At 35.5% G+C, this 27,656-nt stretch overlaps 1 protein-coding gene and 1 long non-coding RNA gene across 18 annotated transcripts; both read left to right on the forward strand.

The window, feature by feature from the left end:
• The first annotated feature begins 533 nt into the window (after positions 1–533).
• On the forward strand, positions 534–12,924 carry LOC109505675 (uncharacterized). 17 transcript variants are annotated; one of them, XR_012139166.1, is made up of 10 exons: positions 534–720; positions 1,093–2,336; positions 2,413–2,491; positions 4,223–4,289; positions 4,384–4,499; positions 4,626–4,685; positions 4,807–4,860; positions 4,952–9,404; positions 9,532–9,605; positions 11,586–12,924. It is a non-coding gene; the product is annotated as an uncharacterized lncRNA (long non-coding RNA). The 17 variants fall into 17 exon arrangements; XR_012139170.1 differs by having other exon boundaries at positions 12,303–12,924; XR_012139167.1 differs by lacking the exon at positions 11,586–12,924 and adding an exon at positions 9,751–9,896.
• A 4,896-nt stretch (positions 12,925–17,820) lies between these two features.
• Positions 17,821–27,328, forward strand: LOC105042572 (UDP-glucose 4-epimerase GEPI48). The gene is made up of 9 exons (XM_010919858.4): positions 17,821–18,204; positions 19,849–19,898; positions 22,226–22,361; positions 23,070–23,171; positions 23,249–23,476; positions 24,807–24,888; positions 26,427–26,509; positions 26,793–26,884; positions 27,062–27,328. Exons 1-9 carry the CDS (start codon positions 18,022–18,024, stop codon positions 27,153–27,155), a joined length of 1,050 nt encoding a protein of 349 aa, XP_010918160.1. The 5' UTR covers positions 17,821–18,021; the 3' UTR covers positions 27,156–27,328.
• Positions 27,329–27,656: the final 328 nt, after the last annotated feature.

Consider the following 27,656-nt stretch of genomic DNA (forward strand, 5'->3'; position numbering starts at 1 on the left):
TATATATTTAAAAAGAATGGAAAAGAAAGATAAGTGGGAGGGGAAACGCGCCGTGGCAAATTAGCAATGCGAGGGAGGGAAGGGGGTGGGGGTGATAATGGATGACAGATGGGATGTTTAATGTCTAGCTGTCAGAAACGAGCCCACAAGATCGGAAGGAATCGATAGTAGAAAAGGGACGGGCCATTTCGATGCCATCGGTGAGATGATCCGTACCTAATTTCCGCTTTTATACGGGTTTGGGCCAGATCATTTGCGAATGATCTGGGCCGACAATCAGATTGGCTTCGGATCCGACTCGGATTTGGATCTAAATCAAATTCAAACCGTACAGTTTAAAACATTTTTGAATCTAACTCTGATCCGAAGTCCGAAAAATATTTCGGACCGGATACAGAGAAGGATGTGGCCCGGGCCAGTCCGGCCCATTTCCAGCCCTGGCGATTCAAACTCCGATGTCCGGGTTAGCTCAAAACTCCAAACCGCCACAGCGCCCCCTATAAATAATCCCCGAGTCCCTCCAATTGATCACAGGCTATTGTTGCTTCTCGAGTTCTTGGCGTTCTCCGTGGTGTGTCTCCTCTCTTCTTTCTTGGGTTCTTGGTGGTTTTGATCGACGAAGGCGTAATTTCTCCTCTTTGGCCACCCAGCCCCTATCGTCCCCATCGCTCCGAACTCCCCGAATCCCGCTTCCTCGAGAACTCCAGCCTTATCGATCAGGTGAGCTGTTTAGGATTTTATTCTAGCAGAATTTATCTATTTCTTGATTTTTATTGTACATAAAGAAGTTTCTTGTCCCGTTTTCATTACAAATTCCAACAATTAGATCTATCCTTTTCAAGGATAACCCCAATATCCATTAAGATTTAACCTGTCGCGTCTCCATAGGTGTTTCTTTAAGAGTTGGTTTTGTTCGCTTTCTTTTTTTTTTTTTTCCCTTCTTTCGTGTGATGACTTACTGATCATCGAATCGAATTCAATGAATTTCTACTGACATGCGGGTATCTTGAATTGCTTTAATGCTTTTAGTCGATGATGTTTTGATCTTGAAGCTGGTATATTTCTGATGATTTCTTTTGGATTTTCTTGAAGTTTCTACGATTTCCTGTATCTGGCACAGATATTTGCAACTACTTCAGTCGAGCAAGTCATTGATATCGTCATGTAAAAGGAAGTATCATTCTGGTGATTTGTTCTTGGTTTTCTTGAAATTCCTGTGATTCCCTAACTTCTGACAATTATTTGCAATTACATTAGTCCTATAAATCACGGAAATTGCTGTCTTAACGCTAGAATCTTTCTGGTGACTTCTTTTGGGTTTTTTCTTGGAAGATCCCCTGAAGGAAAGGTATCGAGAGAAATCTTTCATGCTATATTGTGTGAATACATGCTTATATAGAAAATTAGTGGTGGAATAATAGGCATTGCACGAGATCAGTGAAGAGGTTATTTGTAAACAAATAAGGATATTCATTGGTTTCAAAGAGGCTCTGCTTGGTAAAATAATAACCAAGTCAGTGAAATGATTATATTGATTAGGGAGCAATTTGTTAAATAGCTTATGAATTTCAAGATCAGAAACAAGATTAATAATGAAAGATCCTAGTTCGATGAATGCCAACAATATATGCAAGTATAGTTATGCTCTTAAAGAGGCTAAAAAAGGGGCATAAAAGCATGTAGGGCTAGCTTTGCATCATAAAATAATACAAGAGAAAAGATCATGCTTGTGAAAAGGTAAGAAAAAGTGGTCATCAAAAGGGAAGGGGGATTGAGACTGTGTGTTTGTTGTGTATAAAAGGTGCATTAGGAGCAATTAAATGTGATTAAAGTGAAAAGTGATAAGTTAAGATTTGGAGAGTATGTTTAAAAGCTAGTAAATAAGGATTCTTTCTGGACAATACATTTAAGATAATAATAAATGCTCATGTGATGTTGGTTCAATTACATGTGAGAGAATTATAAGGAGCCACAAAAGGGGCATAGAGGGTAAGATGTCATGACTTCAAATGTCAACGTAAGTGTGGGAGTTCATGGGAGAAATTTTGTTCTGTTATTTTGAAAAAAAGAATGGTTTAAACTTTAAACTTTAAAGCCTATGTTGTTGGTAAGCACTTGACAAATATCTGAAACATGATAATGTGAGCGGGCAGAAAGGGCATATATGATGGAAGGAGAAAGGAAGCTTTGGACACAGTCACATTATGGTAACTACAAAGCATATATGATGGGTACATTATCTCCAGTTTGATCCAAGGGAGCCCATGTGTCTTACAAACCACGCTAGTGGACAAGGATCCTGAGTTCACAACTGCTAAGAGCTCTGATTAAGAATGGTGATTCATTTTTCCTGAACTCATATGTTCTATTTCCTTCTCTTGCTTTACTGGATGTTGACCCCTGCCTTTTTAGACTTATTTCAGTAGCTGCCGTTGCATCATTGGGTGTGGGAAATACCACGAACCATGTACTTCTCCCACAATTGCCTAAGGTGATCCTTTTTCCATGTCTCTAAGCCTTTTAATATATATTTATTGACCTTCTTGCTGACCGAGCTAATACTGTGCTTATTCCTGATCTTCATAACATCTGCTTTTTTTTTTTCATAATTATGAATGCCCTTCTTTATTAGTTTAATGTTTTCTGTCTTCCAACTTTTCTTTGTATTATATGGTTAATGTTGTACGTGTAGCATGTGTATCTAGAATGGCTGAGATTCGAAGGGTAGATTTAAACTGTTTTAATCTTTGTTTTGCTTAATACAAGACATGCTAACAGGATTTTTATGTTGTCTTTTCCCTTACATAAAGTTGCCTTGTCTAGAATCTGCCACCAATTCATAAAGGGCAGATGTCAAGCTAAGAGTCATTCACATAACTTTCTGTCTCTTACTTCAATGAGTCATGTCTTGATCTATATAGTTGAACACATGGGAACTGCAAGAAGCTAGTGGAAATATTCACCATTGAAATATCCATTACAAGTATAAAGTATTTACAAGGATTGGAGTGCTAAGGGATTTTTTTTTTTTTTTGAAATGTGATTTGATTAGATTGCCTATGTTGAGTGACAGAACCGATAGAACTTTCACTATCTGAAGATGCTTAAAACTTACAAAGCAACAATGGTTCTTCTTCATCATATTCTTCATCACCTAGCTAGCCCTTTCAACCTTTCCTATGATCAGGTGCTCCTTATATGTGAATTTAACTCAAAAAAGAGAAAGGGAGTTTTTTTTTGGTGGGAGGGGTGGCTTCCCAATTAGCCATGTAAATTATGAATTTTTAAGACCCACTATAATTACAATAAGTCTTTTTCTAGAAATGTTTTGTTACTTTCTTCTTCGGTTGCATAACATTAAACAACTTATTTTCTAGCGCACATTCTAATTGGATCCACTATCTTAGTGATGTTTTGCAGTAATTGTGTCAATCAATGAATTAAAGAGCTGTAGATCTTTAGTGTACCTAGCAGTTTGCCCCTGAAAACCTAGTGCAGCTTCTTGTATCCATCCAGCAAGGCAGTACTTCATGCAAAACTCTGACTGCTTTGTTCACCTTTCATTAAATATGCTTGGAGCTTGCAATTGAAGGATTGTTTTGCAATGAAACATACCACAATGAAGTGATGAACACAATTATACCTTAAATTAAAGCACATAAGGTGTGAAAAGTGAATTTGTGGATATCATAGAATCATGTTGTTGCCATATTTCAATATCAAGGGAAAAGCCTGCATATAAAACATATATGCAGACCTAGATTTTATGTATCAGACCATACCAATCTGTACTGGTTGCACCATATCAATGGGGAATTGGTATGGTATAGTATAGGGACTCAATACAGTACCATAACAGCACATGGTATGAATGGTGTGCCAATTTAGCACCTTTACCATGTGTTGGTATGGTGCCATAAACCCAATACTAAGACATAAAACTGTGATGAAGACCATTTGCTTATGCTTGGCCTTTCCCTTCGTGGTTGTTTAGCTTCTTCAAAGGACGGTGGATCTAGTTGCTCCGAAGCAACAGCTTTATCTCAGTATGACCTGCTGCAGATTCGCATCAAGGACTTAAGACAAGCTGCTGAAAAAGAAGGAATTCTTTTTTGCATTATTTTCTTAGTTTAAGAATTTGAGTATTCTTATAGAGTGGTTGACTTATCTCAATATGCTGAATCAGAAGTGCACCTAAACTCTGTGACATCGTCTCTTGAAGGTTTGGATGTTGGCTCGCTGTGTCAACTGAAGAACAAAATTGTAGCTGTAGGGGAGCCATCTTGCTGGTAACTTCACCTAAACATTTCTTGCAATAATATCCGAACTATTATGGTTTTGAGAGAGACCTGCTAATATGTAATCAATTCATAATCATAACAGAAACAATAAACTTTGGCAGTCTTCTGTTCAAGGTCACCTTGTGTTGAAACATCTTGTCTAGTGCTTAACGGAATGGAGTCAACAGGGTATGTCAAGGCTTGGCAAATTCCCTCTTGGCAAGTATCAAGCTAATTGATCGCTATTCAAAAGTTGTTTTTCGTCAATAGTAACACACTTCCACTTCAATGTGATAATTTATCTATGTTGTATTATAATGGACAATGATGATGTCTGCATTCCAGATATCTTCAATGGTTGCGATTGAGGTGGAAATGGATTCTATTGTCCTTGCTGCTGAGTCAGTTAGTAATGCAGTGATTGCCCAATTAAATTGCTATTTGTCAGCCTGATCTGATGGAGTTGTATGTTGTTTCCTTGTATAAATATAACTTGAGAAACTTGACCTATCATTTAACCTTTCAGGATAGCACTGCAGAACAGATACAGCAACTAATGGAGATAGAAAATCTTGGAGAGGCAAGTGCTTCTTGTACTCAATCATGTCTTGTGCCTCGAAATTAATCTTTTTTACTTGTATTGTCATTGATCTCTTCTTTGTTCTGTAAAGTGATGGCACCAACAAGCTGAGGCAAAATACGAGTTTGAAAGGCTTCTCAATTCTCAGGCTATGTCTGGTGAACATGTGTAGCCATATTGCTGTAATAGTCAGACACAGTGTTCTCTCTCTCACTCTGACTTACACATACACGTACAAAATACATAGACTCATTCTGCTTCCATATGCTCATGGCAACCTTTCCTTAATAAATTGTGTTACATTCTTAAATGCTTAATATTTTTGTCGACCTGTTAAGTCCTTGTCTATCAGTTCGGGTTCTTGTTTTAATGATATAGAAAGTTACTCGGTCCACTTTCTATTAGATCAATGTTTAATTTTCAATGCATTATTGGAGCAATAAGAAGCCAAAATACATAAATTATTGATTTATCTTTTTCTAAAAAAATTTGTATCGTGGTATTGCATACCAGTCCGAACCGGCCAGTATATCTTGTACCGTACTATATTGACGGAGAACCGGTTCAGTTCAGATCGATTTTTCGAAAATAGTCTGAACCGGACAGAATCGGTCGGTTCGATACGGTATCGGTTCAAACCATCCGATATCGGACGGTTTAGTCTTGTACAGTGTAGTACGGTACCGGTTCGGCTTGATTTTCTTTCTTTTTTTTTTTGGTTGTTGGATTGGATTTTTTTTAAATTTTTTTTATTATCGGTACGGTACGATATGGTACCGTACCATACTGATCAGGAACCGGTATGGGCCTCGGTATCGATTCTTGAAATCTTGGTTTGCATTGACGTTGTAGGTTGCAAATTTACTGCTTTCTCTTTTTGTCTTACACTTCAATCTTGCTTTTAACAAAATTTTTCAATACATTGATATATAATGACAGTTAAAATCCGCAAGCATCATTAATGCATCCTTAACAAGATAGCAGGAGTGGCTCAGCTGGACCATCGGATCATTTGAACCTGGTTCTAGAAAAACTAAACTAATAATTTTACGTATTTTGACTTCTTGTTATAGTAGATTGAAATTTAAATTTAATTTAGCAAAAAGAGAACCAACTAACTTATTTTCTTTTTTTAAAAAATCCAATTAACACCCGAACATATTAAATTATTTTATAAACTATGAGTCAGATTTTGATCATGAACATATATTATGACATAGTGGTTGAGAGAGAAACCTATGGTGAATAAATATCAGTCAACCTATGAGATTTCTCAGTTCTTCGATGGATTCGTGGTCAAAAATCATCTTGTTGAATTACAAAATGTTGATAATAGTTCATTTTCTCATTGAAATATTGAAAATGAGTGGACATCCTAACATTTTTTTTTTGGGAAATATGCGGAAAAAAAATCTGTATTGGTTTATTATGTGTTCATGAGAAAAGTCAAACTAACTAAAAGCATTTTACCAAAAAAAACAAAAAACTAAAAGCATAGATCTAGACCTCTCTTTCTTTACCATACATGCTATCATTATTACTTCGATAGCTTCAGGAACTTTTGTCTTTTCAAAATTTTATCCTCCACTGTTGCCATGGGTGAGGTGACACAACAGCTCTTTTCTTGCTTGATCAATGCGAGTAGATCATGGTGTGCCAGGATCCTTTTCAGGCCTTGTCATGTGGTTTTGCCTTCTTGGAGTCCCTCAAAGAAATCCTAAAAGGAATCCTTCTTCTGATCTCTCACATCTTTCCTTGCTCTCCTTCATAGCTCAAACAAGATAGGAGGTTAACAATAGACTAATAGTGAAGAGAAAAAAAGAGAAGAGTCATGGTTGATGGACTTCATATCAACCTCAAGCCAACCTTTTAGGTAGACAGTAGAACTGCATAAAAGACAACACTAAACAAGATCATGAATTAGTTAATTTCTCCGCATGATGGCTTGTTAATTTTGATCCACCAACCTAACGTATTTCTATTTTCTATGCGATGCCCAGAAATGATGATGAAAATGAGTAGAGAAAATCACAACTGGAATTACCGTGGGACAGTGATTATGCTATCTCAAAAAATAAATAAAGGACAAACATATTAAATTGAAAGGCAACTAAGTTAATACCGACAATATAATTTTTGTTAAAAATCTTTTCATAGATGATAAAGCATGACCAACCAAGTAGGTTCTTGTGATATAATGGAGGAACTAGAAAGCATACTTGGGAAATGTAGTAGTTTGTCCAAGAGGAACCATTGTACAAGCATGATGGTAGCAACGATAGGAGATTTGTTTGATCATGTGAACAATAGGGCAACTCCATTGAATATGAATGGATACAAAGTGAATCTATAATATGATTATTCATTTCTCCAATCATCCACCATGTTTAGTCAAAGTAGGCTAGTCCTATATCATCATGCTGCAAAATCCAAGAGTATGTATAATTTATGGGAGCTCAACTGTTGAAGTCAATGGTAGGTGCACAGCTAATGTCACCTGACCACATTGATCTTGTCATCTAGAGCAGTGATTTCTTTCCCCTTATTTGCATGAAAATCTAGGAGAGGTTGAGAGTATTACTGCTTGCATTGGGTCTCATCAATTCTACAATGGCATCCCATTATGTGATGGATGTCAGAGGGGGCCTTGGGTCATGTGTTAAGCTGCCCATGCTCATCGTAGCAGACTAGGAACATACTGCATGGTTCTTGAAGCTCAAAAAGTCTTCTTTTTTAGTTCTTTGCTTCTTTTGATGAAGCTGTCTTGTCAAGATTTCTTGTCAGTGATGCACCTTAGGAAAAACTTATCCTGACTGCTCATGCTAAACGGAAGTTCTATCTCCACCTTCTAAAACCTATAGCATAAGGAGGAGTATGTATGAAACCTTATGTTAAATAACGAGTGAATCAAATAAGATTGTTTTGTTCTAGAAAGACAAATCATATACAAGGAAAGTGCGCGATATGTAAGTGAATAATGAACATATGGTTATTCTTTAGGAGGGAGAAAGCAGAAGGCTTTTGATAGATGAGAAGGGAGAAGAGAGACCACACCCATCTTGACTACTTAAGCCTTGGAGCAAAGTAAGAGAACCGCTGAATCTTATCTCTTTTATAAGGTAAAATGCCTTATCTATATTGGTAAGATTGTAATGAAGGCATATTTTAGTTGGCTTAGGTTGTGATTATGGAAAGCGAACATGATTATTTTCTTTCCATTTTTGGAAAATAGTCATATTTCCTTTGCATGGCAATCTCAGCTATAAAGTGGGAATTGTGATCCTCCACGGTGCATGTTTTGCATTGCAAAGGGCTGTACTTACTCCTAGGTTCCTAAAAACTCTTCCACTCACCCATTTCCTTGCCCCTTCTCGTTTTTCTACTTATTCTAGAGAAGATGCATCTGAAGGCACTTGAAGATAAATTGGGAGGGCAGCATGGTGGAGGTTAGAGGTTTGCACTTCTTTATTTTCCTTCTTTAGTGATGCCCAAGTTCTATATTTTTATGTTTTTATAATTTTATTTTCTTTTTCTTGTATATCAATATTATTTTACCCCTCTTTCTAGGATTTTAGGATCTGTATTAGATGTCTTTCAGTCTCTAGAATCTAGATTATTCAACAATTTTATATGAAGCCTTTTCTTTGATTCACGTCTTATTTCACATAAGGCTTCATGCATCCTTCTTCTTACGCTGCTGGCTTTAAAAGGTAGAGATAGTTAGAACTTCAATGCAGCATGAGCAGCGGAGGAAAGGTTTCTCTGGAGTTTATCAGGCACAAAATTCTGGCGAAGGAGTGAAAAAGTACACTTTTGAGTTTTGAGAACTATGCAGCATCAACGCCTTCGCAGAGTCCTATGATGAGCAAGGGCAGCTTAATAGATGGCCCAAGGCTCCCTTTAACATCCACCGCGTAGTGGGCCACTATCATAGCATCGCCGAGGTTCAACGCAAGCTGTATGCTCTGGACCTTCTAGATTTCTGTGGAATAAGGGGGAAGGAATTTTTGTTGGCGTGTTCATACTCTGCATGGGATGGTCTGCTAGATGGCCTATTGAAAAAGTTGGTACAAGAAGTCATTACTCTAGATGACAAGAGTAATATGTTAAAGTAGAAGATCGAGTCAATTAAGGAAACATGAACCAAAATGAGTTGGTGACATGGGACTATCATACCAATGTAATTATATATTTCAAATATGTTTAAAATATAAAGTGGATAGGAAGACATAGGAGGTGAAGGTATGGTCAAATGAGAAGCAACAAAAGCATGAAAATACAAATATATGACCTTGACCTATATAAAATATCAGTAGTGAACCTTGCTGAATAATTCAGCATAAATACTCGAAAGTCGAAACTTTACAAGAGATAAAACTTCTCTCAAGTATGCAACATGAACTGATTGTAGTGGTGATTCCATTTTTTAAGTTTATATCAGCTAATAAAAGAAGCATGACTCTCATCTGCCAACGACCAATTGAAATCCCTCATATTTCTTTGTTCGGTGAAAGTCCTATGAGAGAACCAGATAATATTTCCAGGTGATGATCTGTTCTTGTTCATTATGTTCTGGGATTCCTTTGCTTTCTGTGGAATCTTTCCATATGCATTTTGTGGGCTTAATATAAAATGATTTTTTTTTTGTTTTGTTTTTTTTTTTCTTTAAAGAAACCACTGGTTTTGATGTCAACAAAGCGAGTCTGGTTTGCACCTGGGGCTCTTCTATCGTCGGATGATTGGAGGTACGCTTGCTTTCTCTCGAATTTCTGTTCATTTGTCAGTTTTCCCTATAATTGTGTATGAATTTATGATTTCTGGACAATTACAATAAATGATTGAGAGAATTGTGCTCAAAATTGTTTCTTGTAATGAGTCTGGTGGAATTAGTTGGTGGAATGCTGGAGAATGCTTTGAAGTAGCGGGGTTAGGAGAGGAAGTGATGGAATGAAAAAAGATTGTATGAGGTAAGACTAAGTAGGCATGACATTCAGAAAAACTTGTTACGTTCGATGATGTCAAATTTATTGGAGCAACTCAACAGTCTGAAAGGGTTATATTATTAAGGAGCATAGGATATCCTAACGGAACATATTATTGTCCATCCAGGTTCTACTTCCAATTTTTATTTCTGATCATCACACCAAAATTGGAAAGCCTCAATAAAATTTTCTTTTTGTTTTTAGATACCCTTTTATAATTTGTTTGGTAATTATTCATGTGCACAAGAGACTTGAAACATGAGTTACCAATTTCATCTTGTTTTCTTATAAAGGTTTCTTGAGGTTGATTATATAAAAAAAGACCTTTTCTGCTGTTTTCTACCATGTTTGACAATTTTGATCTGATTTTTGGCTATCCAGTTTAATGCAGTGGTTACCTATTTGAAATTGATTTCACAACACCAAACATCTATTGAGTACCTGATCATGTGACTTTCCCCATTCATATTTATCCCCAAACTTTCACAGAATATTTACTGACTGCTGCTTAGTTTTACATCTCTAATTGCACATGCATATTATCCAGTTTTTAATCAAATCCATGAATTTATCTTCTTAAGAATCTCCTCTTGCAAATCCATATTCAAATGTGAATGCAACCATGTATAGTTGAATTTGAGCAAGGGTGGATATGATCTTTGTGGTGTGATTTTTAACCCTTCAGACTTGTGTAGGAAGTAATTCAGATTTTTGTTGCTTAACTTATAGGAACCTGAAGATAATTGAAGTCAGTTAGTTCTGTTAACAAAGATAACTTATAATCACTACATATTTGCAAAAAAAAGATGGTAGATGTTTTCTAAGTTTGATGCTTTATGGTATATTGGTAGGTGAATGCTGAGAGCTCTTGCCTTGTGGCTGGGTTTGATGCATCATAGAGGAAGTTCAGTAAGCAACCACGCGCTAGGGTTTGGAGTAATGTACTAACTGCAATGCATGACATCTTTACAAATTAAGCTGCAACAATATGCAAAGTTGTTGTTTAGATTTCCTGTTAGATATGATGCATTTCGATCTAGCATTTAAGGTGAATCCATCACATAGAGGAAATAATCACATCCATGCAGCTAGTTTTTCATCCATAATGAACTTTTCATGCTGATTACTACCTGACCGACCCCCACCCCCCCCCCCTCCTCCATCCCTCCCCATATCTATCCTGTAAAGTGTAAGTCATCTATTCAACTATCTTACATGCTTGACTTGGACATTACCCTGCCATTTATTTTTAAGCATCAGTGTGCTGTACATTTGGTACTATCAAAATATGTGTCTATCATTTTATAACAATTTTTTCTTTTAAAAGGGAAGGAAAAGATGAAATACCATCTTGGTTTACCTGTTTCACCTCTTATTGTACCTCTATAGTTGCCCATCAAAGTTCAAAACATGTGAGTGCATGTTATCACACTCACAATACCTGTCTAGAAGCAGGATATATTTTCCACAAGATTTGACTGGAATGGAGAGTAGAGGTTCAGATGCTCAAGTAAGAAACATTCAGTAGGCAGCTTTATATAGTTCATTTTCTTTTTTTAGAAAAAAAATATGGTGGTGAAACATTCTAATCTATGATTTCACAGAGATGATATGGAGGCAATAGTATTTTTCATGTTTTTTCCTGTTCTTAGATAAAGTGTGCTCACTATCAAAAAAATAAAATGTGCTGAATACATCTTGAAGTTAAATAATCTTTTATTTGTTTTTCAAAATTTCTCCCAGGGTATATGAGCTGATCTACACTTTCCAGTGCTAAAAACTTGGGGCTATCTTTGAGAGTTAAGTCATTAAGTACCTACCTTGGTCAGGTCAGCAACTTAAAAGATTAGTAAACAGAACACAGCTACCCGCGAGAAGGCATGATGCTGATTTTCATTTTTCAATTGGATGCGTGTAATCTCCCAGGTGGTAGCTTGTTCGTTCTCTTGATCTTATGCCTTATTTTGATTTTGTGGAGATCAATCTGAAATTCAGACGAGCAAACCATATCTTTCTAAACACATTTCTTAGATTCTCCCCCTTGCCTCTCCACAGCCAGTATTCTATTTCTCTATGTATTGAAATATGTCCATTCCTATCAAACTCCTATGGAGATGCCTCATATCAGATCCAGACAACCAATCAGAACCAGTCCTTACTGTCAGCACGAATTTGTTTCATCTTTATGCTGTTCTTCATGCATATTTTCTATATGCTTTTGTCACATTATAAACTCTTTTACTTATCTAACCATCACAAGCCTCCAACTTCAGCTCTGACTGTTGGCAATTTAATCTTTCATGCCTACCAGGTTAGGACGGACCCATTGATATTTTACATTTTCTAATGTCAACTACATTTATCTACTTGTCTTTTGACATTATCCTTTCAACTAAGTAATGTTATCTGACTTTCTTTTTTAGTTTTTCATTAACTTCACTTCTTTCCATGTTAATTTAGCAAAAGATGCAGTAAAATGCTGATATGGTTTGCTAAAGAAAGGAGAATCCCATCTCTTAACATTTAGTTTTGAGGAATGACCTATCAAGTTTGTGCTATACAAAATTTTGAATTCAGCAATGGCAGTTTATATTAGCTTGAGACCCATTTCCAGATGAATTAGTTCTCACAGGGTGTACCATTTGTGGTGGATTTTCTTTTCTTTTTTTTTTTGGTGTGTGTGTGGAAAAAGGATCAAATAAAGTTCTTGTTTGGATATTGACCAATTAATCATTGTTGTAGAGTTGCTGATTTGTTCAGCAATTCTCGCATGCAGTCTGTATAAGCAATCTTCATCAGCAATTCTCAGTTTCCCTCCTTTAATTTAGCTTGAGAAATCCACATCGTTTGCTGTTAAAAACTGTATTTGATGATAAAAGTTTAAACAAAGAACTGTATTAATAGTCTATATGAGCAATCATTTTCATCTTTTGTCTCCAAGTTTCCCCTTTTTTTCTTTATTCTTGTGGGAATTTAGCACGAGAAATCCGCATTATTCTCGTTTTCACATGAAGTGGTAGCTCTTTTTTTTTTTGTTAGTCACATACGGTTTATAATTATTTGGGACTAGAACAGTTCTATCTTGGCCCTTCATTTGCTTATTTATCTATTTAATTATTTATTTTTATTTATTTACTTAGTATTGTATCTATTTACATATCTACTTATTTATTTATGTATTTATTTATTTACGGATTGATGTATTTATATGTTTATGTATTTATCTATTTATTGATGTATTTGTAGATTTATGTATGTATTTATTTGTTTATGCATTTATTTATTTATTGATTTAGTTATGCATTTGACCATGCAAATATTTATTTGCTTATGCGCTTATATATTTATTTATTTATGTGTTTAACTATGTATATATTTGTTTATTTATTTCTTTATTTATGCATTCATTTATCCATTTATTTATTTATTTATTTTAAATAATTCAATAATTTATTTATTTGTCTATATATTTATCTATGTATTTTTTATTTCCTAATAATTTATTTTATATTATTTTCATGCATTTATTTATCTATTTATGTGTTTATCTATGCACATTTCTTTACTTATTATGTATTTATTTATTTACTTATGTATTTATTTGATTATTTATTTTTTTGTCTATTTTTTTTGTATTTATTTTTCTTTCATTTATTTATTTATCTGTATATTTATTGATTTATCTATTTATCAATAAATCTATCTATTTATTTGTTTACTTATTTATGTATTTATTTGTTTATGTATTTATTATTGTTTTTTGTGTATCGATATGTTATTTATTTATTTATTTGTGTATATACATATGTTTATTGTTGAATTTATATATTTGTTTGTTTGTTCTCTTATTTGTTTAAATATGCATTTGTTTGTCTTTATTTATTTATTTATTTATCTATTTTTTATTTCTGTATCTAATTTATTTATGTATTTATTTATCTATCTATCTATCTATTGGCTTGTTTATCTCTCTATTTACTTATTTATTTATGCATTTATTTCTTTATGTATGAATATTTTTTTTGTGCATTTACATGTTTATTTATTTATTTATCTTAACTATTTATTTATTTATATACTTATTTGTTTATGTATTTACTTATTTATTTGTTTGTTTATTTATCTATGTATTCATTTATGTATTTATCTATCTATGATACAAATGAGTCGAGTTGCTTGAGTTTAATTCTGGTCCAAGCTTGACTTGATTCGGCTACTATCGAGTTCGAGTAGGTTGAATAATTTTTCAAGTTAATCTCGAGTGATAAGATTGTTGGCTCAAGGACTTACAAGGCTATTCACAAAGTATTTAATTTGGATTTCATTATATAGTTATTTGATATATTTTTTAGATTAGCTATCAATCTAAGATCAATAGTCTATTTTATCCCTTAAGGATTGGGGATACAAATGAGTCGAGTTGCTTAAATTTGATTCAGGTCCAAATTTGACTCGGCTTGGCTACTATCAAGTTCGAATAGATTGAATACTTTTCAAGTAGTCCTCGAGTAATATAAGATGGTTGGCTCAAAAACTCGCAATACCATTCGGATGTATATATATTTTTAATAATATTTTTTTTAAATTTATAATATATATGTTCTATAAGCAGATCCAGCTTAAATTCAAATTTAAATTCGAGTATAACTTAGTTGACGTCGAGTGTTGCCTTTTCTTTTATTGAGTCAAGGTCAAGCTTGTCCAAGGCTGAATTTTCAAATCTAAGTATTTTGATTTGGCTTGAGCTTGAGCTTTTAGCTCGTCTGCTCGGTACGGCTCAGTTGCACCCCCACCTGAGCATATGGCTTAGTGGTACACCATCTCATCCCACAAGCAAGAGATCGCAGATCAAATTGTGACTGGTATCATCCTTCAAGAATTTAGGCCTCCGTAAGGATTGTTGATGAAATCCTAATCCCGTATCGAATATTGATGGAACGGTTGTATCTGAAAGTCACGCATCAACTATCTCACCTTTGAAGCAACGTGACAACCGCACTTAACCCCACAACAACAAACCTGTCCAGTAATTTTGATCCAACAATTAAATTCTGTCCCGAGAACCGGCCCCGCTTAGGCAAGTGCCTTGGACCTCTAAGTGTGACTACTAGGTGCTTCATTTGTTTTATAACTAGGTTTCTCATGGCTATATCATTCGAGCAACGCGTGGAATAATGGACAGCCGTTGTGGCCACCCATGAAGAACCTATCTGCATAAGTATTATTATATTATTGCTCCTATCATTACCCCTCTCACTTTTATTTCTGGCATTGGCGTCATTCTCATCATCGGACCATCGCTGATAGAAAAGGTAACATAGATTGCAAAGAGAAAGGTTAAAAGGCAAGCATCATAAAAAGGCTAACATTAGATTGCAAGGTACTGTAGAAAGTATCTTGGCAGTGAGCAATGAGCAAAGAAACAGGGTAAATGAGAAGGCAATCATCCTTTATGATGTCAGCAAATACGTTAGATTCTAAATGAAAAAAAAAAAAAAGGGGATATGGGGTTCACCTTGTCAAACTCTTCCAAGGCCCCATTACTATGAACCTTATTTATTATGTTCTGATAGATGATGAAGGTCGTCTTCATTTGACTAGTTTTTTCCTGTTTTTACTTGAAATTGGGTTTGAAAAATTGGAGAGAGGGAGAGGAAAGGTTATATTATATATATATATATATATATATATATATATATTTTTTTTTTTTTTTTTTTTTGAATTTCACATGCAGCAATATGATTTGAGACGTAGAATGCAGGGACTTATCATGCCTAAATATTTGCAATGCAGTCTTGGAGATCTCTATGGATATGCATTCGTTTGCTATGCACATTCATCCTCTATCTCTTTTAAAGAAAATAATATAAGAAAGGTAGATTTTTATTTTATATTTGGTTGGGATCATCAAAGAGAAGATGGATGTAGTTAGAAGGATGGATGGATTTAAAATTTTTTTGAGATTATAGATGAAAAAAGAGAGATTGTCCATCTCTTCCAATTTTAATTTGCATTCTTTCAAATTGGGAGAATGCAAAAAAGGATGGAAAGAGCACGTGGATTGGATTTCTACAATGATAAAATTATCCATCATTATTTTTTTAACAAAATTATAACACGTCTATACTTTTTCATTCATATATATATATATATATATATATATATATATATATATATATATATATATATATATATATATATATATATATATATATATATAATCTTATACTATTAAATTTTGTTACTAATTATTTTAATTTTAATACATATTTTTTACAATTATAATTAAAAATTAGAATTGTCCTCTATTTTTTATTTATATTTGCTAGTTTTAATTAACTATTTGGATAAAATTAATGAAATATTTAAATTAATTTATAAATTAAATAATTATTTATATAATTAAAGTAAATAAATAAATAAATTCATTAATAACTAATTTATAAAATTATTTATTAAATTAAATTAAATTAAAATTAAATATTTATATAATTTTTATTTAAATATAAATTATAAAGATTGTATATTTATATATTGTTTACTTTTTTAATATAAATAAGTATTATAAACTAATGATAATAATATTTTTTATCAAAGGATAGTTAGTAAAAATATTATATAAATATCGTTCATCATTTTCCTTATTTCTTTTATATCAAATAAAAGTGAGAATTATTTTTATTTATTCTTTCATATTTCATCAAATACATAAGAGTAAGGATGTAAGATCTATTTATCCTCTCTCCCATCCATCCTTATTCATTCTCTCTCTTTTCCATCCTTTCTCTATTATTATCTTCCTTTAATTCATCCTTCGTATTAAATAGTGGGTAAACAGAGGGTAAAGATGGAGATCATGGTTTATTGGTTGGGGTGTAAATGTGTAGATGCATGTGTACACTCAAATTTGGTTGGTAACAATAATACGAGAAAAAAATTATAGAAGCTAATAATATGATGAAGATTATTCTCATTTTGAAAAATAGCACTTTTGTCATATGTGGTAAATACTAACTTACAGAGAAAATGGAATCATAGCGTCCTGCTGCATATTTTTTCTGTCTTTGATCAATCAAGTACAGACATGACTTTGGGCCCTATATTTTTCAACCAACTCTCTAGCGATGACCTTCTCATCATTGGACACAGGACATTCTTTGCTCATGTTTCCTTGATTTGCCATAACACCACTAACTACCTACGTACAAACAAATACATGTTAGGATCTAACCATTGTTAAAAAAATGTCAAGAAAAAATATTTATCATAACTTAGACCGGTCTTCGGTCCACGTCCCGTGTCAGCATTGATTCAGCTTTAAGAGACTTCCGTTGAAGCGAAACAGCCCAAAAGTCGCTTTCAGTGAAACCAACCAGCCTCTTGTGCCCGCCTTTATATTAAATTAAAAGCCAACCGATAAAGAGTCTCCCCCCCCTCCCCCCCACCCTTTCCAAATCCGTGAGTACCCCGCAAAGGAGCCACCTTTCTCCCCTTGTCAAGGTAGCCCCGCGACCCCAGCCACGAAAAAATATTCGATATCATATCAAATTTATATTTTTTATATTTTATTAATTATTATATATTATATCAATTTTTTTAAATAATATTTTATATTATTTATATATATTTTATTTATTTATTAATTTTTATTAATTTATTATAACGATGACGTGATATCATCGTTGCAACGAATATTTTCTCTCCAGCCACCCCTTCCACCCCTCCACCGGCCCGGAATTTTTCCGGCTTAATCAAAAGCCTATTCCCACGTATTATTCTAAACACGTGGCGCCGCTGTCACCCCTCCCGGACACGTGCATTCCACCTTCCGCAAACGCTGCATTAAAACCAGCTGGAATATTCCTTTTCGCTTCCAATCGGAATGCGACACGTACCCTTTAGGAAGCTACCACATGGATGTTTTATTAGCATTATTTTATATTTATTTAGCGCGTTAGATACCCGAGCCTTCCCTCGACAGCGCGATGTTCGGTGATCATGACGGTTAAGGATAATCCCCGGGTATAAATGCCCTCCTCTCCCTCCCGTGCCTTCCATTCCGATTCTGAGTAGCGGAATACCAACTATTCCTTCACTTCTACTCACTTCTCTCTCTCGTTGCGATCTCTCGAGGGTTTTCGATCTTTCGTCGATCTCGGGCTTGGTCCATTCTTCTTGAATGGCGAAGAACATTTTGGTGACGGGCGGAGCGGGCTACATCGGGAGCCACACGGTGCTGCAACTTCTCCAAGGGGGGTTCAACACCGTCGTCGTGGATAATCTCGACAACTCCTCGGACGTCGCCATCAAGCGGGTTGCGGAGCTCGCCGGGGAGTCGGGCAAGAATCTTAGCTTCCATAAGGTATCGATCTTGTTCTGTGGACAGATGGGAAAGGGACGGCTGCCGTTTCTTCTTCTTCCTTTTTTTTTCTTTGATGGGACATGGTTATTTCTGTGGTATTCGGTGGAGCTGTGTGGGTTTCTTTTTGTTAAAAGAATTGATTTTTTTCATCGTTTATTTGGTTGGAGGAATTGATATTTTCTCGCTGCCCTGTTTTAAGTGCAGGGTGGCTGATTTGATCTTTTCGGTAGATGATTAGATGATTTATTTTTCTTTTGTTGGTAATAGATGATTTATTTTTCTCTAAAGAATGTTTTTTTGAGGGATTTCTTTGTAAAAAATATTGGGCTTTTCGGCTAGTTTTCGATCAGGGGCTTTTTGTCTACCTGTTTTAAGTGTACCTGTAACCTAAAGTTTTTCCCTTTTGTGGTTGCGGTTTTAGGGTTTTCGCGATTTTTGGTCACGCTTGCTGATAGACGAAATTTTTTATTATGAGCACAATTTCAGAAATTTGCGAAATTTTTGGGTTCTGGTGAACTTGCATGGCATGTTTCAAATGTTGCTTCTTTTGGATTTCAGTTTGATGGTTAAAGATTGGCTTTTTTTCCCATTGCTTTTTTTTTTAAGAGCATTTTAATGGTAAATTGCTGTTCTTTTTGGCTGATTCACCGTTGAAATATTCTTGTTACCCTGTTTTTAGTATACTACTATATTTTTTTCCCTTTTGGTGATTGATTGCAGTTTAGCGTTTCTTTGATTCTACGGCATGGGTTCTGGTAGATGAATATTTATCACGTGTTGTTTTGGAAACCTGAGCAATCGGGGAGTTTAGGTGTTTTGCCATCTGAGCTTAATCATGAGACTGAATTGTAACCTTTTATGTTGGTTAGGTATTCAGTTCATATAATATTTGATTTTGGATCAAACCACTCTATTCAATTGGAATAGGCACAACACTGCCGGTGATGCATTCTGATACAAACACATTAGTGAGTATCACCACCCACAATTACCACTTACTGGATTGGGAAATGAAGCACGTGAAGCAAAAAGGGAACACTTTGTTCTACAAATATTTTTTATAAGAAACTCTAAAGCTGCAAAAGAAAAAGACAAATATTTTGTGTAGCAGAGGTATGGGTAACCTGGCAATTATTTTATGACATAGTTAATATAAGTTTTAAAAGACTTTATTAGGGGATGAGTTTCTTGTTAATCCATTAATGAGTTCTGTATTTATGATATCACACCTTAAAGGTGAGGACTACTAATTATGTCCGGAGGACACGGTTGCATGCATCATTGGTCTGTTTCTCCATTCTGATATCTGTGTTTTGGGATGTCTTCATTCGCTGGGTGATGATCCTTTTGCCCATGCCCTTTAGTGCTTATCAATTATTTCCGTTAATCACTAACATTTCCTCTCGTAACCAGAGTTTAATATTCTCTTGATATTTTTCTTATATTTTAGTGTTTTTTTTTTCTATATATCTCACATAATGAGGAAACGGAAGGCACCAGCATATGTGATGTCCCATCTGTTCTTTGTAGGCATGAACAAGTGATGTATTTCAAATCATGTTGTCTTGGTATTCATGCAACTAATGCAGAATTACAAATTTATTGCAGAGACTTGATTCCTAATATAATTGTATGCTTCTACAGATTGACCTTCGTGATAAAGAAGCATTGGACAAGGTGTTTGCTTCAACAAAGTAAGGAATTGCAATGAGGATGATTATCCATTATTGGCTCCTTAATTTCATTTCATAACATTCTCTTCTTTGTAATAGTTGTAGCTAAGGTTCGCTGTCTCAATATCATCCTATTATAGTATCAGTGTATGGTATGGTACGAGACAGCTAGGCATACCAAGTGTCAGTACAATACAAGATTGCATACCGATTCAGTACCGGTACAGTACGGTATTAACCAGTATGGCGAACTTTGGTTGTAGCAATTAACCCTAGATTACTGGTACCTATATTTGCTTATTATGTGCAAGGGCTATCTTTGTTAAGGAATAGTCCTGCATCAGAAGTCATAGGGACCCTTTTGGTTTTTAAGTGCCCATTTATCTACTCGAGTAGTATTACATAAATGAGTATAATTATGGATTATCCATTTCTAGCGCTTTAATTCCTTTTATAGTAGTTTCTTCTTTGTAATAGTTGTAGCCACTAACCCGAGGTTACAAGCACCTATTTTTGTCACCTATATTTGTTTAATATGCACTCTTGCAACCTTATTTGTTTAATATGTGCAAGGGATACATTTGGTCACCTATATTTGTTTAATATGTGCAAGGGCTACCTTCTGTGGAGGAATAGTCCCATATCGAAAGTGGTGGGGACTCTTGTGGTGTTTAAGTGCCTACCTATCAACTCAAGTTTTGTTATTGGGTTAGACTTTACCATGGTTTTAAAGCCGGTGACCTCTGTCCCCTTCCTATGCCTCCAAAGCCTTCCTTGTAATTCACATAAGGAGCATCGAAATATGCATAAGGGCTACCTTTTGTTGTCGAAATTTGTTTAATATGCACAAGGGCTGCCTACTATTGAGGAATAGTCCAACATCAGAAGTGTTGAGGACCTTTGTGGTGTTTAAGTGCCCACCTATCAACTCAGGTGTGTGGGTCAAACTTTATTATGGTACAGAGTGCATAGTCCCTTGTACATCTGATGCTTTCATGGCCTCACTTTAGTCCACATGTCATCCCCTCGGGCTATACACACGAGAGAGGGCATTCAGGAATAATCCTACATCTTAGATTGGACGTTTACATATATAAGAGAGGGTTTTGAGATAATAGGCCCATATCTTGGATCAAACTCTATCATGTCTGACCTAAATTCCGTACCACTTAAGTTGATAGGTGGATGGATCCATAAGTACTTAAACACCACATTGATCCCTACCACTTCCAATATGGGACTACTCATCAACACCCCATCTCACGTGTGGAGCTCAAGGGATAGAATCCATAGCCCACACATGAGAGGGGTTGTTTCCCACATCCCTTTCAACTCGAGTTTTTGGGTTGGACTTCATCATGCCTGACCCAAGGGTCCCTACCATTTGAGTTCATAGGTGGACAGCCTACGAGTATTTAAACAGAAGGATCCCTACCACTTCCACTATGGGACTATTCCTCAACACCCACTCTCATGTGTAGAGCTCGAGAGATGGAACCCGGAGCAAGGGGTGACACATGGGTTAAAGTAAGGGCATCGAAGCATCAGAAGGTAAGACGGACCATGGGCTCTAATATCATAATAAAGTTCAACAGAAAACTCGAGTTGATAGGTAGATGTGTCCATGAACACTTAAACAGCAAAAGGGTCCCTACAACAATCAACCTGGGACTATTCCTCACCACCCGCATTATCAATTTCTTAGATGTCTGTCTGTATGCAACCAAAGAACCATATTACTTCTGGCATGCTTTGGAAATAACCCTGGTACATGCCAGACCATAATGCGTTGTGTGTGTGTGGGTTGTTCTGTGCCAACCCATATCAGCAATCCTTGAGTGGGGATGGGGCTGTGCCCCAATATCTACCATGCAGACCATATTGCTTCTAGCATGCTTTGAAAATAACCATGATATGTGCTGCACCATGCTGCCCTATACCAAGATATATATTCCAATATATATCATGCCGTGCCACCTCGTATCAGCAAATCATGAGTGGATATGGGGGCATGCCATGGTACCTACCATATCAATACTGGTACAGTTGTATTTCAAACCTTGGGTAGCATTATTAGTGAATAATTTGTAAAACAGATTCTTGCTAGATCGATGAGGCTGACTTGTAAAAATGATATTTACATCCATGTGTCTAGCTTTTTGAAAGTTTTAGTCTAAACAGAATTCAAAGTATTTTCATGGTCACAAAATCCAACTTTTCTTGGCAAATTCAAATAATTGGTATACTGGCAGTTATTATGAATTGATTTTCTATGATTATTTACAAGTAGTTGTGTTCTTTTACTTTAAATCTGCTTCATATTTTTCTATGGTCATCTGGTTCTGCAGGTTTGATGCTGTCATTCACTTCGCGGGATTAAAAGCTGTTGGTGAAAGTGTGCAGAAGCCCTTGCTTTATTATAACAATAATCTCATCGGTACAATAACTCTTTTGGAAGTAATGGTTGCCCACGGATGCAAAAAGGTATTGCCAAATTATACTTTAATGTTGGACCACTTGTGTGTTCTCAGATAGGCCACTAGGATGCCCACAAATAGAAAGGTCCTAAATGTTGAAAAAGCTAGTGCAATAAATTACATAGTATTCTCTTTTGTGAGTTGTATCTGGCTCATTCTGTTCACATAGACATTCTTGCAGTAACCAAGATGAGTTCACGACATGGTACATGTCTTGCACAACTAGTTAAATTATTAGCATATCCTTTGTTTGCATCACAAGAATATAATTCATCAGGTAAACATGTTAGAAGTGATGGTGGTGTCACATTTGATGCTTAATTGATAAAGAGAAGGAGGAGTGCTTATGAATTCTTATCTTCAGTGTTCAGTATGTGAGCACATTTTATGCTCCCTAAAGTATTACAGTGTACTAGAACATATAGAACATACAATTAATATGAGTTGAATCTTCTTTTTCATAATCTTTTTTCCCCTAAAGAAAACAAGTTGACTCAGTCTTTTAGTGTTCTGAATATTAACTGAAGTACATCTGTACATGGCTACAGGCCAACCTGGCCATGTTCTGTTATCTTCATTCTTTTTGGCCTATTCTCCTAGTCGTAACTAGGAACTAGTTTGCAATTGATCTTTGTTTCAATTTTCTTTGAGACACAGAACTTGGTTTAGACCCTTAGTATAAAATATTTGTCTCACCTAAGTTAGCATTTCCCAGCTAGTATTCTCGTCATCAGCTACTGTTTATGGATGGCCTAAGGAAGTCCCTTGTACAGAAGAATTCCCTCAATGTGCAATGAACCCATATGGACGAACTAAGGTTTGCTCTTTTCTCGTTACCTATGTCTTTCTATCACAACTTCTGCTTTGAACTAATATTTAAATGGATGCTTGCAGCTTATTATTGAAGAGATTTGTCATGATATATATCGTGGAGACTCTGATTGGCAGATAATATTACTTAGATATTTTAATCCTGTGGGTGCTCATCCTAGTGGATATATTGGTGAAGATCCTCAGGGGATTCCAAACAACCTCATGCCCTTTGTACAGCAAGTTGCTGTTGGGAGGAGGCCTGCACTTACAGTTTTTGGAAATGATTACTCAACCAAGGATGGCACTGGGGTATTGTCATTTAATCTCTGTATTTATTTTGCTTATGTTGTGATACCTTTGAATCAAGTGTTGCGAAATGATTTTACCAGATATGCAGTCATATCTTTAAGCATCAGTGAATTGGACCAGCATAGATTAAGTTCAGAACTAGAAATTCATTGTTTATAGAGTAGACCTTTATACATACTCCTTTTTTCCTTCTGTTTCTTTTTTTTTTTTTTTTGGCTCGAGTATGTGATGTTAGATATATCTTTACAACCATCAGATGTAACAGTTGGTAAACTGTAGGTAACATTAGCTATATTTTTGGCCTTAAGTTGTAGTGGGCTATTTATGTTATATATCATCTAAAGGATTTCAGTAATCAAGAACTTGAAGTCTATCATTCTTTGACATGTGCCAAATGGGGTCTAACTTGCTGGAAATTGGTAGTGGCCATTCTGCATTCCTAATATAAAAGGAAAGTTTGGTTTCTTTATGTAGGTGAAATATTAAGTACCTCAAACTTGTGATCTTCCCATCTTTTAGAAGTTTTATGTTAAGGGCGGGTTTTAGCGCAACTATAAGGTTGCTCCATTATGATCTGAGTGTCATAGGTTCGAAACATGGAAACAGCCTCTCCAACAGGGGTAAGGTTGCATGCATTTGACGCCCTCTGGACCTTGCAATGGTGGGAGTCCCATGCACTGGTCAGCCCTTTTTAAAGAACTTTTACGCTATCGGTTTGTTATGCTTCAAAGCTTAATCACCTACCTCTATGGATGATGAATTCTTAATTTATGTATCTCACTTTTATATTATCTGTATAATTACAATCCAATAGGAGCAAGTCTAGCATGTTATCAAATTATTTGAGTTACGTCATGCACATCTCTCTGGTGGCTATAATAGCTAAACTAGTTTGAGTGCAGTTCATGTCTTAGAATTGACCAGAAGATTAATGTTGATATTTTATTATCATTAATTTACACTTGAAAGACTTGTTGTTTATGTATTGCCGAGTAACTTTGATTTTGACTATGTTATATTTTCTCTGTTGCGTTAGCCTCAGAAGTTGCTATAATTTATTGGTGGTTAGAACCATTAAAGGCCATTGCCCAATTATGGCCCCAACAGGGTCCTGGGAAGGTTAGACTGGGGACAGACCTAAGCTTTGGTCCTTTTCTTTTTTTCTCTGGCACAACGTGGCTGCCCCGGGACTTGAATCCACACCATGGCGCTTGTCACCCCAAGCCTTTTAATATTGCACCAATAAATGGCCCCTGGTGGTTAGAACCATTTGCTGTTAAGAATGTCTTCATAAATCTGTTTCTTTATAGACACTATACCATGGTGGCAGGTACGGGATTACATTCATGTGGTTGATCTGGCTGATGGGCATATTGCAGCCCTTCGGAAGCTTTTTGATGGCTCTAAAATAGGTGCGCAACATACTTTGCTATTGTCTCACTTTCTACACGCACGCACGCACGCACACGTACGTGTTTGTACATGTGCATGCATGCACATCTACCTTTGGCATAAAGCTTGTTGACTGTATGCTTTCTGAAATCTATCTACCAGGAACATATAGTTGTATTTGACATTTATCTTGGCTGGAGATGTTTGCTTGGCATAAGGGTTGTTGATGTATGCTTCCACACACCAGTTCCTAAGTCTATCTGCCTGTCGCATGCAATGCATGAACTTGCATAAGCAAGTGAACTATGATGAAAGCAACATAACCAGGAACAGAAAATTGAGTTCGGTGCTTGTTATCTTGTTTAAAGTTAAACCAAGAAAATCTAACCCCATTTGATTGGTGTGTCACAAAATGGCTCCTTTTCACTTTGTTTTTCATGCGAGTCCTCTAAGATAAAAACTTCACTCATGATGACTACTTCGATAAGATAGTCTTTTACCTAACCAGATATTTGTCTTATTGCATTCATGTTTGCACTGTTATGTTGGTCATTGCTTGCAAAGCGGGACCTGAGTTCATCAATGATCTCTTGCACATTTCCTTGCTCATTGATTTACAGATTGGTACATTCTACCAGGTTTTGTCATATCTACTCGTCTAATGTGAACTATGATTGTTTGAACAATCACAAGTGGACTGGCCAACTTCTCTTAAAATCGCCCCAATACTTTCATGCAAAGGTCAAGAATGAATGTTGATCTTGAAGTTTCCATATAACCAAGTAAAAAAAAAGGGATCATACAAAAGCCAAGAAGGCAATTATAGGTTTCCAGAGTATGTCTTGGTGAAGGGTAAGGGCACAGGGTGTACTTAGAGGATTACCATAATGAGTTCATAATGATCTGAATAATGTGCTTAAACACATGAAATTTTAACACGTATACAAATGTCTCATGCAATGTAATAATGAAAGTACAATAATGGATTGCATGAAAAGTACAGTAGCATCCATTTTTTCCCGAATTTTGGTTTAAGTTGTATTAGTGTTTAGTTACATAATTCAGATGAGCATATGGAGGATAAGATTGTCAAGCTGGATGTGAAAAATCTAGGGATACTGGAGTTGCAAACTTGCAGTTGATCATGTAGAGGGAATTTAAGAGTCAATCTTACGCTGGATGATGGAAGATGTATTGAGATTGTATGATTACCTGCCCAAGGAAAAAAAAAAAAAAGTCAAAAAAATCTAAAGGTGCTTGAGTTTGTCTCCAAAGGGTCAAGAAAGTAGAGAAAGATAAGAAAATCTGGATGCCAAGATGAGCATGTGAAAAAGCTTTCTTCCACAGAGGATTTAACGTCATACATAGTCTTTTTAATTTAAGATATATTTTTTACCCTTCAAACAGTGAATTTGATAGGATATACCTAGGATGTACATTTGTTCATCAATGTTCTCTTTGGATGGTTCTGCAGAGTTATTTAAAGGTTTTCAAAAATCTTAATATAACTAGTTGATGTCTTGCTGTCTTTTCTGATTAAGTTGCTTGTGAATGATAGGCTGTGAAGTGTATAATCTGGGTACTGGGAAAGGAACATCTGTGCTGGAAATGGTGGCAGCATTTGAGAAGGCGTCTGGAAAGGTACCAGTGCTACTGTTTGTGATGATTTCATGGGTCGATCAAATTCCTGTTTGTGGTTATAAGATTTTTTTTTCTCCTGTGATGCTTTATGCTTATATTCAGAGATATTGATGAAATACTTCAAAATGGAGTAACTGTCTGTTTTCTTTCCAATTAATGAATAAAGTAAATCAATGCAGTAAACTTGTGCTGTTTGTTATACAAATCTTTATATTAAAAAAAAAAAAAAACTTTGCAGTAAATATATTTATTTGTGGTTTATTAATCCTGGAAATTCTTTCAGAAAATCCCTCTGGTCATGGCTGGAAGACGACCTGGTGATGCTGAAATTGTTTATGCATCAACTGCTAAAGCAGAGAAGGAGCTGAATTGGAAGTATGTACACGATTGTAGCATTGCTGTCATACAAATACATGAATTTATAAAAAAATATTTGGTTCCTTTTTTTTTTTTTTTTTTGCGTTCCTGGCTTCTTCCATTTGGGTAGTCATTTAACTCATCGCATGATGCTAAGAGTTCTTTGACCGAACATGGGTATTGTCTTTATTTCAGGTCAAAGTATGGCATTGATGAGATGTGCCGGGATCAATGGAACTGGGCTAGCAAGAACCCCTGGGGATATGGATCACCCGACTCGGCTAACTGAAGGAGCCCTTCTTTCCAATAACATAAGTTTTTCAACACATAAAGGAGAATTGCTAATTTGTGGACATGATGTAGATGGGGTGTAGGTTCACCTAATATCCATTCATATTTAATGATTAACTTGTCAAATAAATACATGCTTATGTCCTGAAAGAGGCATGACTTTGAGAGGTATCCTGCTGTTTCTTTCTAAAAGGCTCTAATCCATCAAATGATTGCTAGTGGGTCAGAAATGCAGATGCCGGATGGCCATATGACATTTTTCTTGTAATTTTATCGACCACCGGCAGGCACTTGGTGCCGTACCTGGAGGAAGGAAAGGTTGATCGTTTGGATGTGTTACAGTGATGGTGGTAATTTCCCTAATGTTGTAATTACGAAATGTTATGTATATAATTTTCCAAGCAGGCTTTTCTGGTGAAATTGAATGTCTTTTGAGGGCGTACATTTGTCTGCCTCATTCCCTTACGTTGTCAGGTTTTCTGGTAGATATGTTATTATA

This window comes from Elaeis guineensis, chromosome 2 (genome assembly GCF_000442705.2).
Source record: "Elaeis guineensis isolate ETL-2024a chromosome 2, EG11, whole genome shotgun sequence".
NCBI lineage: Eukaryota > Viridiplantae > Streptophyta > Magnoliopsida > Arecales > Arecaceae > Elaeis > Elaeis guineensis.